This window comes from Acipenser ruthenus, chromosome 27 (assembly GCF_902713425.1).
Source record: "Acipenser ruthenus chromosome 27, fAciRut3.2 maternal haplotype, whole genome shotgun sequence".
NCBI lineage: Eukaryota > Metazoa > Chordata > Actinopteri > Acipenseriformes > Acipenseridae > Acipenser > Acipenser ruthenus.
The window spans coordinates 26,532,881-26,545,273 of NC_081215.1; the positions used below are offsets into that span (position 1 = coordinate 26,532,881).

Sequence of the window (12,393 nt, forward strand, 5' to 3'; positions counted from 1 at the left end):
AAGCTCAGTTGTGTTGAGGATGAGGTCATTGTGATCCCAGGTCCCTGACGCACTCAGATTGATGTCATTTGTCATGGTGCTCAATGCAAACAAGATCCTGCAGTGACTACCTTTAATCAGCTGGGGGTAAGCTGGGGTGACCTTATATTGTTATTTAGTTTGTGCTCAGTCCCCACAAAACAGTGAGATACGTTCTTAAGATATTTAATAAGTACCTGTCTATGGTACCCTCATCCAAGCCTCTCGATGTTGTAACATGCTGGAGATTGAATCTGTTTATTCCACATACTGTAAAATAAATGCAGTTCTTACATGTGTTGATCCAGGATCAAACACAGATCAGATTAATGAGAAGAAAAAAAGACCTTTTCGGTTGAAATGGTTCAGTCCAGGTTTAAGTAGCGCCAGGGGGTGGATAAAACAATCTACACCCAGTTCAGTTTTGATAGTCCTCCTTTGTAAAATAATACTTAAACTTAACTTGTTATGTTTGTAAAAAACAACATTTAGGATAATCATTTTTTCTCCGGAATTTTGAGAAAAAGACTATTGAATGTGTTAAACATGATGAAATACAGAGGGCAATACATCATTGAGTAATGGGAAACCCTGCTTTAATACACCTCACTATTCTCTACAAGGCTTACCTGTGCTTTTCCATGTATTACACTTTGCTATGCTTTTACTGTGGTGCACAACCATGAGGGACAGTACATTCAATGTTCTGCAACACTAAATGCCTGCAGTTTGCAGAGAGCACAGTGCTGGAGGTTAGGAAGGAGAAACAGCCAACCAAGGACACAGCTGGCAGACAGAAACACTGACATCATCTCTATAGAAACATAAACTACTCATTGTTTTTCAATCTATAATGCTTTAATGATACAATGGTTACAGAAATAGCAAATGTTACTGCCATTGAAGGACTGAAAATAGAACTGCACTTGGAAGCTTGATAAGATAAAAGCGTGTTGGGTTTTTTAATTTTTTAATTTTACTTTTGGTTGTTTTTGAGTTTATTGGATATAAACCACTGGTTTGCGCATGAAAAGAAAACAGCATCGTAAACCAGTAGCCCGCTGTGTGGAATTATACCAGTTTCAGAAGGCAAACCGAATCCCAGAACTGCAGCACAAAGTCTCTGTTTAAAGAATCACAGACATTAACAATGTAACTGGAACACAACAACAAGTCTCTGTTTAAAGAATCACAGACATTAACAATGTAACTGAAACACAACAACAAGTCTCTGTTTAAAGAATCACAGACATTAACAATGTAACTGAAACACAACAACAAGTCTCTGTTTAAAGAATCACAGACATTAACAATGTAACTGAAACACAACAACAAGTCTCTGTTTAAAGAATCACAGACATTAACAATGTAACTGAAACACAACAACAAGTCTCTGTTTAAAGAATCACAGACATTAACAATGTAACTGAAACACAACAACAACCCAATTTGTGACAATACAATAATAACTTGTGTGTCTTTTCTGGCCACTTGTTTGATTATATAATTAACATGGGAAAACAATTAGAATATAAAAAGAATAATTCATGCGGGTTGATAAATATAACAAGCCTGCAGAAGCGTATAATCTTCCAGTACGTTCGCTTGTTTAAAATGCACTCGTTTTGTCTGTCTGTCACATGTGGATATCCCATAGAAGAGTTTCCCCCGGGATTTGCAGTTTTCCCCAATGCTTTTTTGCCATGTTTATTAACATTCTTAAACATATCTTGCTATTCTTTACAACGCTTACCTATGCTTTACCATGCTTTCACTCAGCTTTATTACTGTGCTTTTACTGTGGAAAACTTGTATAAGGGATAATCCGTGGACCAATAACAGAAATACTGAGGGATTAAGAGGTCCCAGGTTAGTAATGTTAATTGATCCATCCCAGAAAGCAGGAATCTAGCGCCCTGCCAGGGTGTACTTCCCCTGCCTCTCCCTGGAGACTCCCAGGCGGATCGAGAAGAACAGGAAGGAGGTCAGGATCATGCCACTCACCTGGAGAGACACAGAGATCTGAATGTGATGCACAGCACAAAGGGGGGGGGGGGGGGGGGGGACAGCGATTTTGCTATTCTTGTGTAAAGGGCAGTGCTGTGTGAGAGGAGAGGAGGTTAACAGCTCTAAAACCATGCATGCAGAGGAGCCTTTCTCTTTGGCACAGTGGTTAAGGCGCTTGCTTGCGGTGTGCGAGGTCATTGATTCACACACAGGTCACAACCTGTTACAATTGCAGTTAAAAAAATATCTTCAAACTCAACATGCCCCCAAAATATTTTCTACTGCAACAGGGTCGGCCAGGTTTGGTGTAATGTATGCATGTATGTATGTATGTATGCATGCATGTATGTATGTATGTATGTACAGTATGTATGTATGCATGCATGCATGTATGTACAGTATGTATGTATGCATGCATGTATGTATGTATGTATATGTTTCTGTTCAGAGATCTGCCACATTCAACTTCTGTAAGTCTGCTGACAATGACAATAAAACAGCTTTATTTATTTATTTTTTCAAACACCCAGGCAAAACCTTGCTGTTCAAAGATATTGTTGCATAACTCATTCCTATCATGCTTATTATCATTAATATGTTTAACTCACATCTCTGAACATTAATTGTGAAAGGAAATGCAGAAATAACTGGGTGCTGAATAATTTATTAGAAGGTGAAGCCATGCTATTCAAAATCACCCACAACTCCAACCACACCATGTAAGACTTAGAAATGTATACCCTGCCCCTGCATTTTATTACCACCTTTCACAGCACTAGGGATTCAACCAGTGTCCGTAGGATTGCTCCTGTGGTTCATGCTTTTTAATATAGGCAGAATGGAGGACTGTCAGTTACTGTAAGTATACTAACATGGAGGTAGATAAAGAAACTTATAACCCTTAAAGGTTTTAGTATATTTGCATGGTAATTTTTCATTTTCCTTAGGTTACTCTATACATTTACCATGGAACCTCTCTGCTTCCCTATGCTTTACCATGCCTCTCTGTGCTTTACAATGCTTCCCTATGCTTTACCATGCCTCTCTGTGCTTTACAATGCTTCCCTATGCTTTACCATGCCTCTCTGTGCTTTACAATGCTTCCCTATGCTTTACCATGCCTCTCTGTGCTTTACAATGCTTCCCTATGCTTTACCATGCCTCTCTGTGCTTTACAATGCTTCCCTATGCTTTACCATGCCTCTCTGTGCTTTACAATGCTTCCCTATGCTTTACCATGCCTCTCTGTGCTTTACAATGCTTCCCTATGCTTTACCATGCCTCTCTGTGCTTTACAATACTTCCCTATGCTTTCCCAGACCTCTCTGTGCTTTCCTGTGCTTTCCTATGCTTTACCAGAACTCTCTGTGCTTTACAATGCTTCCTATGCTTTACCATACCTCTCTGTGCTTTCCTGTGCTTTCCTATGCTTTTGCTACGTGAAACTTTCAAAAGGGAAGTCTTTCACCTTTGTGTCATACCCTGATATAAGCTTTACAGACCGATGGAAATGAGACAAAATGTGTCCCTTTAAAACCCCAACAATGAACCGAAAAGAGAGAGCAATTCCAGGTTGCGTACAAAGGAAGGCTGTGGTTTTATTCAGAACTCACCACAGTTGCCATCATGAGGAGAAGCAGAGCCCAGCACCAGTCCATGTGCTTCTGCAGGGAAGCAGACACTGCAAGCAGGCAGCCCTGAGGAGACACCACAGCTAGAAAACATCCTAAAAGAACCTTGTGAAATTCTTTGAGAACCGTTTCACCTCCTCTAGTTCGGCTTTGTAAAAGATTTGGGATAGCTGAACATGTCTGGCCCAGCGTGTACGTCAACAATAAAAAAAAAAACCTACAAAACAGAATGTAGATCTTTTATTTAACATCATGTAATGAAAGAAACTGCAAAATGATGTCACAAAAGTCTACCGGAAGCCATAATAGTAGTACAGTATTTCATGTTAGATTTCGAAATGTCATTTTTTTTTTAAAGTTTTTGTCAGTTTTTCGTTAAGTGTATGGAAAATTACAAAGTGGTCTGTAATTCAATGTGTTAACGTAACATTATTCAGCAGGTTTCATTTGACTTTATGAAGCAGCCAGTAAGATTAGAAGATTAGCCTGCATTGATTAGAAGTGCCTTTCAAACTCTTTAAGTCTTCCCTGGGGACTACCAGGCTTTAAAAGCCAGCAACACTCAACCGATGGGAGGTCTATCCACCTGTGATATCAGATCTCCTAAAGATGATACATTGCTGAGTGCCTGGATGATAGTTTGTGTGTACACCTCTTTGATATACAGTGACTGGAGCAGGGTACTGGAACAGAACAGAGCAGAGGGTTTACAGCCCCTACAGCGCAGTACATTTGCAGTTTCGCCCCATGCTTTTCCCATGGTTATACTATACTTTCTCATGGTTTATATGGTTCAACAAATGTTTCAACGGATGTCTTTTTTCATGAGGCAGTTTGTTCTGTACAGTATATCACATATCACATGATTTCTCATTGGGCTGCTGCCTGGTGTAGGGGGAGTATTGACATGCATTGATTCCTGTCGTGTTCAGTGTAAAGAGAAGCTACCTGCCCCGTGGCTCTCAGTCCGGCCAGGCATGTGATGCTCTCCACTGGGCCAGTGAGAGGAGAACTGGAGTGCTTCCCACAGCACGAGAACTGGAAAACACAAGACAAGACAGCAGTGTGGGTTTACTCACACTCAGACAATCAGACCAGGAGTGAAGTGGCTATAGAGAAGCATTGGAATGACCACAGGCATCAGATAGGCAGACTGGCTGATTCATTCATCAATGGGTAGAGTCAGGAGGAGGGAAAGGGCGCGGTGCTACAGTGGTGCCTCGGATTTAGTGCTCTCACAGTGAGACTAAAGGAGGTAATAAGGAGGGACGTGCAAGACTGAAATTCAGAAAAGAGCAAAAACAGCAAGTGGACATGATCACAGCGGAAGTAGGCAGGGTCAGAAATTGGCCGTTGTGTCTAAACACTAGGTCGGATCTGAGTCAATCACACCCGTTTCCAATCTGACCTGCCTGTAGCAGTAACAGGCTTTCTGTTAGGTGCACAGAGACAGAGGCAGACAGCGTCAGAGCGCCGGAACTCACCGCAGTGTGGAAGGCTGTCAGGTGCTGCCCAGCGGAGTCTGACTGATTCCTCAGGAAGTCGTGGTACAGAAAATCATAGACATCCATCACAGCACCCTCTACCTGCGGGAGGGGAGAGAGTTGGGATCAAGCGCCCTTTTCAAGAGCTGAAATGCATTTAACACTCAACAGTGTGTTGTACCACTCTGCTTTCCAACACTTTCCAACAATGGTAGCTTTGAAACAGGAAAATAATGAAACCTTCTTTATTTTAAATGTATTTAATCTATTACAAGACCTAGAGCTTATGAAGCATTTGTGAATGTTAGAACAGTTTCACTTGCTCTATAATAAAGTGTGCAGACGAAACTATAAAAATAAAATCTTAGCAACAGCACTGTTTTCAATAACAGCTGACCAGAGAGAGATGGAATAAAATAATAATAACAATAAACTGCATATTAAAATATATATTAAAAAACACAGCTGCAGCCAAATCCGAGCCAAAACCAAACAAAATGATTCCATCTGGCCGAGCCAGCGCCCTACGGATACAGTGACAGTGCAGGGATGACAAGCTCGCTGAGGAATGGGCTGGGCTGGTAGGGGCTGGAGCTGAGAGAAGGAGGCAGGGTCTGTGTATAATGTCACACTGTGTTCAATAGCCTTCCAGGGTTTAGTGTTAATTCACCTCCCTTCCCCCAGAGTCCTACACATCAATCACATCTCTTTCTCTAGTGTTCCTGCAATTTAGTTTCACCCCATTCCCAATCATTACAGGCATGTTGCTGAGGCAGAATCACTTGGGTCCTTTAAGATCACACAAAGTTATGAGATCAATCAGCCACTGGATTTACTAGAGCCCCTTGATTACAATACAGCCTTATTATGTACAGTTGGGTGTTCCTCTATTACCCCTCCTCCCTTTTTCAGGATTCCACCTCACAGAGTAACAGGGTGACTGCTGACGCGTTGGGTCTGAGCGCTCTTGTGCTGGAGAGGGAGAGTGCTTGCCACATATTCTTTTCCACTGCAGCCCCTTGGAGTACATCAGAAACAAAGCCTCGATTCTCAGGAGTCACATTCTTCCAATGCACAGCCTGCTCGCTCCCTTCCAGTAGTCAGTTCCGCTTTGCAAAAAGCACCAAAGATTGCTGTTGCCTTTTAAAAACCCGGGAGTGGATTCCAGTGATCTCAATGCTGCGGTCCTCACACTCCTGCTCTGCTGTGTTTCTGCTGAACTTAGTGATGTTAATAAGCTTGCAGTAAATAGGCTTGGGGGCTCTGTTTAACAATCTCATAGCATTCTGCACCCCAACAGGGCACTTCAACGTGACACATAATGCCATTCGGTTTCTTTACAGCAAAGAGTGCACCCGTAAAATAAATGGTACATTCCGCTATCCTACACCATCACTGCGGCAAAGATTTCGGATTGCGTTATTTCTCAGAGATGCAGGGGAGTTGGCTTTCTCCCTATCCACATCTGTAGGCACACCAATGTGCCATTCAGTTCCACCTTCTGCTATAGTAGGTGTTGATTATGCCAGCCTGTTGTTTGGGGAATCTGCAATGCTTTGGAATCCCAAAATGAATGAGATTTTTAATCATTCTAATGGTGGTGAAATGAACACTAACAAAGCTGCATTAGAAATGAAAGTGGCGTGTCTATAAATTAGAGTGCTGTCGTTCTTCAGCTCTCTGTAATTGAGTTCTGCATTAAAGAAAGCTAGGCTGGCTCCCCAGCGCATTGCACTTCAGCCTGTTGAAATATTCATAGTGACTCACCGGCTTGAGAGCTATACATCACTGGCATGGAGGAGATCTGGCACATCTTCCTAACAGTCCTGTCCATCGGAAACTCAATACATTCTGCATTTAAAGCATAGTTTATATATATATATATTGCATGCCAATATGTTCTGTTCACATTCGCTTCCCTTGGAAAACCATCAAAGTGTAATGGGCAGTGTTGTGTGATTTTACAGCAAACAGCATTGTAATAGTCTTCTTACTGATACTTTTTCACTCAATTCCATGTAGCCACCGGCAGTGAGGCAGAGAGCACGATACGGATTCTCCACGCCAGATGAATTCTTGACTGATCGAACCAGATGGAAAAGTCTTTGTCTACGGAATGCTATGTGAATCCTCTTCCCTCATGCTCTCCTCAATCCATGGGAGATCCTCAAGGCTATAGCCTCCGACCCCAAGCTCACACCATGACGCACACGCCTCCACACTGGACTGTAGGAATGCAGCCCCGTGCACTGATAGGACAAGGACATGCTCGTTAATCACGACAGGGCAGCTGCTATCACTTATCCCGATCTGGCTGCTATTGTAAAATGTGTGGTTTCTTCTAAAGATGATCGTGCATAACAGTTAGACAGTCAACAGTAAGCACTGTAACAATACTAAAAGTAACGAGTAAAATTCTGCAACGTTATATATATAGAAACTGGAGTTCAGTGCTATTCTTGTCTTGGATTTAAGTGAGGAGGCCAAGAGGTGAAAGGTGTTGAGTGTGGTACTGACCTCGCCTACTCGTGTGAACATCCAGTATCCCAGCTGCACTGCTACACAGAACAGAAGAGCCAGGATGATGAACCCCTGCAAGAGAGAGAGCGAGGAGGGAGAGGGGGGAGAGGGAGAGGGAGAGAGGAGGGAGAGGAGGGAGAGGGAGAGGAGGGAGAGAGAGAGGAGGGAGAGAGGAGGGAGAGGGAGAGAGAGGAGGGAGAGGGAGAGAGAGCGGGGGAGTGAGAGAGAGATTCATAGGGAGATGGGGAGTGAGAGAGTGTGAGAGAGAGACAGAGAGAGGGGGAGTGAGAGAGAGGTGGGAGTGAGAGAGGGCAAGAGAGAGAGAGAGGGAGGGTGAGAGGGAGGAGAGAGAGAGAAACAGAGAGAGGGGAGCGTGATAGAGAGATAGAGAGAGCATGATAGAGAGGGAGGGAGAGAGAGTTTACAAGGTTGCAGGGTCTCTCAAGCTCCTTTTCATCAGCAGCAAGTTGCAGAACAGAATCTGATAATAATGGTAAAAACACATGGAAACCATTTCACGAAATTATACAAGAAAAAAAACTGTGATGTAGTCTAGAAAGTTCATTTTTCACACGTGGGCATGAAGATGCACACAGGGTCAAATAAGCACCATGATGCGAGTCCTGGCAGGGGCAGGGAACATCTTACAGGGGGGGGGGGGGGGGGGCTCCATTAATAACGGAATGGATTTCCTATTACAGAGGTGGGGCTGATCTCTAAATACTAGATATGGCAGGGCTGAGATCGCCAAGGAAATATTACAGCTAGTGTTCCAGTGGAGTGGAGTGACTGAGCACTTCGACCACTCCTGCTGGGAAGTCAATATTTACGACTGGAGAGCAGCACCCCATTCATTGTGCCCTGCTACCTGTTCAGATTGGTGAATGACCCAATACAGATACTGTACTGCAAAACAGGATCTTACAGTATTGTCAAAAAGTCATCCAGCAATCGTATGTTTTGTGGTGGGTCTGTTTCATTTTTTACCAGTTCAATGAATATAGGTAAGTATTGGTTCATTTTAATCCAATTTACATTTACATCTCATAGTCTGGGAAGCTTATCAGTGTTTGATACCATGTAGTGTAAAACAATATTTTGGTTTACTTTTTGTTTAAACTTTGTTCTGGTTTCCTATCCTTTTTGACAAAGCCTGTGCCAGTGCTGTGTACACTTCATCACTGCAAAGAAGCAACCGTCATCTTGTCCGCAGATTAAAAAAAGTGCAACTCCACTGAGTTTGCATGAGCTTGCAATCCTGCACCTTCTGAGAATTCAGTGCAACCCCAGCTTCCTGGTACTGTATCTCAGAGCTGGTATTGTCAAATTCTCTAATGGTTAACCCTTATTTAAACACGTCTGATTTCATGAACAATAAACTGTGGTGCACTGTATTTATGAACCTTAAGGAAGCCAGCAACAGTCTACAATAGTCTCATGCTTATCAATCTGTAAATGATTATTCAAAACAGAATAATTGTACAGCTGAGTGAATAGGGTCCATTTAGTGATAACACAGCTCCACCCAGTGGCGGGATATTGAAATGCACAAATGCACAAGGGGCTGGTACAGAGCAGACACAACATTGCCAAATGCAGCACATGGGTTTCTGGGAGCGGGGTTCCTTGAAATTATTAGATTTCCTTACAGAATATTGAATTGTTGTGGACTGGCTGCCTGATGCAAGGGATTCAAAGGGCTAAGGGGTCAGTTTTGGTCCATAAGCCTGGTTTTGACCACCCCTACACAAAGGGGGAGATACTCACTGCAGCCAGCAGCCTCTCGGACTCTCTGATCAGCCCTGACGCACACAGCACTCCCGCAACTACCAGGAAAGCACTGAGAGCCAGCGCAGTGTACAGAACTAGAGGGGAAACACAATGAGAAGAATTAGACTCAGCACAGTGTACAGCACTAGAGGAAACACAATGAGAAGAATTAGACTCAGCACAGTGTGCAGCACTAGAGGGGAAACACAATGAGAAGAATTAGACTCAGCACAGTGTACAGCACTAGAGGAAACACAATGAGAAGAATTAGACCCAGTGCAGTGTACAGCACTAGAGGAAACACAATGAGAAGAATTAGACTCAGCACAGTGTACAGCACTAGAGGAAACACAATGAGAAGAAGAATTAGAAACCTAGGGTTTGTTTTACCTTTTGTCAGTTTTTCACATAATAATAATAATAATAATAATAATAATAATAATAATAATAATAATAATAATAATAATAATAATAATAATACTATGAACTTGAATACTTGAATACTCTGAAATAAGGTTCCCTGTGGAGAAGAGTGTTTTATTTGTCTTGTTTTGTGTTTATTATTATTATTATTATTATTATTATTATTATTATTATTATTATTATTATTATTATTATTATTATTATTAACAACAACATTAATAATAATAATAATAATAATAATAATAATAATAATAATAATAATAATAATAATAATAATAATAATAATTATAATAATAATAGCTAGCTCTCATCCCCACAGGCTCAAGGCTACAGTAAAAGGGATATTTAGCTCACATTTCCCTTTCTAGAAATGTCATTATGTAAAAAAGATCCTTGTTCTTTTTCACTTGCACAGAGAAACAGCTCTCTGTGTCCCTCTTCGCATGAGTTGATAAAAAAAAAAAAATAAACACTCCCATGACCACTAGAGTTCATTGCTAGTGTATCTAAAGACGTTGCATGGTGTGGTCTGACCTTAAAAACGCCCTGAATCTATAAATAAAATAGAGCGGTCTGTTAATTTTCCAGTATATAACACACAGAACTATTCTATTTCTTCCTGTTCGGATAACAAGCCAGTGCCTGCGTGGTCTATCACTGCAGCCAGATCACCAGGCCTGCACTGTCACACCCCGCTCTGAAAACCACAAACTGCCACACTGTCAGCGCCAATGCTTCTTTACAGCATACAGGCTGTTGCCTGTAGTACCTTTTCTCACCTGAAGGTCGTGCTAGTGAGTCAGAATTATAAAACACGGCTCAGTAGCTGGCTCACAGCGCCTTAATTAATTTAATTTAACTATAACACTTTAGACTACATTTTCCGTTAACCAGGGTGTTGACTCTTAAATGTGTTAAGCTGCTTCCTGAAGCACCCTTAAACTCGAGCAACACTTCAGGGGAAAATAAGGAAATATGTTTTTTTATTAAATTCAAAGACAATACAATACATACATTATATGTGTATATTAAATAGTATGCATACAAAAAAAAGAAAATGTAACTGTTACACCCAGTTCAATTCTTATTGGTCAACCGCTTTACTTGAACACATAGCAATTCATAGCAATATTACTGAAGGTGTTTTTATGCAACTGGACGCAGGATTCTATTGCTCCATGCAGCCCTCCTGAGCCCTCAAGCAAGAATCCGGACCTGGGGGCAGTGCTGGGTGCACTGTGAAGGGTGGCGGACGAGATGCATAGCAAAACTACTGTTTCAGTAACTACCGTCACGGTTCTCGTCAGCTCACCTGCGCTGTGAATTGTTGTGTAGTTGTTGTTTTCCACAGTGATGCTACGCACAGCGGTGAAGCGGGCGTCACGGCCGGTCCACAGGGCCATGACGATGACCGCCACTCCAAGAATCTGCAAACGCAATAAAGGCACGGGTTACTGGCAGGCGTCAGCTTTGCATTTGTGTTACAATACAGATATATAATAATACCCTTTGTCATGGTAAGTTTGCAGTTTCCTCATGCTTTCCCCGCGGTTATACTATACAATTACCATATTAAATATGCTTTTCCCTATCTCTCCAGAACTGTCTTTGAAATTAAACACAGTTACAGAAAGAAATGTAGCGTCATAAAAACAGTAACATTTAAAAGAGGAAATAAGAAAATAAACACAAATGTTTATTAACCCTATCCCCACCTTTAATACAAGAAGGCAGATTACTGTTACAGGCTGAATAACATAGCAGAAGAAAAAGCAGAAGCATATTGAACTAAACATCTAAACTTCTATTGGCAACAACAAAATAACTCGAGAAAACAAAAATGACGTAAATAGCATCGCATGACAAAATATTACACCGTGTTTAAGAATAACATTGTACAATAAATAGTGTACTATACGTCTAAAAAGTTATCTTGCAAGGGTTATATCTACTGTATATAGAAGAGGCGAATTTGAAATGCCGATGTTTACCATGGCTAACAGGCTGTTCAGTAGCAGGTGAATTTTAATCATTCTCATCCAGACCTGGCGTTGCATTTTGCGGTCCTTCCTTTTTAACTCCAGAGTAGCAGCAGAACAAACAGGACAGCGACACTTGCAAGAAGAACGCAACTTTTCAAGCAGAGTGTTCTACCGTGGGTTCTCGACTCGAAGGGTGTTCTGGGAAATGTAATCCTCTCTCGTTTGGAAGATGCGAGAACAGATCAGTAAGGTCGATAAACCAAATATGGAAAAGTTATTAAACAAGTTATCTATTTTTATATTTATTATTATGCTATTATATAATGTTTCTTTCTTTCTTTCTTTCTTTCTTTCTTTCTTTCTCATCTTTTGAATTCTCATATGAATTACTTGAACCTTTAATTTGCTGATCGTATTTCTGAGACACACTTATTGTATTTATGTTAATATAAATATGAAATAGTTATTTCATATGTATGGTCATTTATGATTGGTATGTATAATATATAACTATCCACTGTTGAGTACAAATGCTGTAATTCTCATGATGGTTTGCAA

At 41.2% G+C, this 12,393-nt stretch overlaps 1 protein-coding gene across 1 annotated transcript; it reads right to left on the minus strand.

Annotated features, from left to right (window-relative positions):
* Nucleotides 1-863: 863 nt before the first annotated feature.
* On the minus strand, nucleotides 864-12,015 carry LOC117432437 (tetraspanin-32-like). The gene is made up of 8 exons (XM_059002550.1): nucleotides 11,845-12,015; nucleotides 11,166-11,280; nucleotides 9,428-9,525; nucleotides 7,658-7,732; nucleotides 5,141-5,242; nucleotides 4,605-4,694; nucleotides 3,639-3,722; nucleotides 864-2,022 (listed from the first exon to the last, which is right to left on the minus strand). Exons 1-8 carry the CDS (start codon nucleotides 11,908-11,910, stop codon nucleotides 1,927-1,929), a joined length of 726 nt encoding a protein of 241 aa, XP_058858533.1. The 5' UTR covers nucleotides 11,911-12,015; the 3' UTR covers nucleotides 864-1,926.
* Between the last annotated feature and the right edge of the window lie 378 nt (nucleotides 12,016-12,393).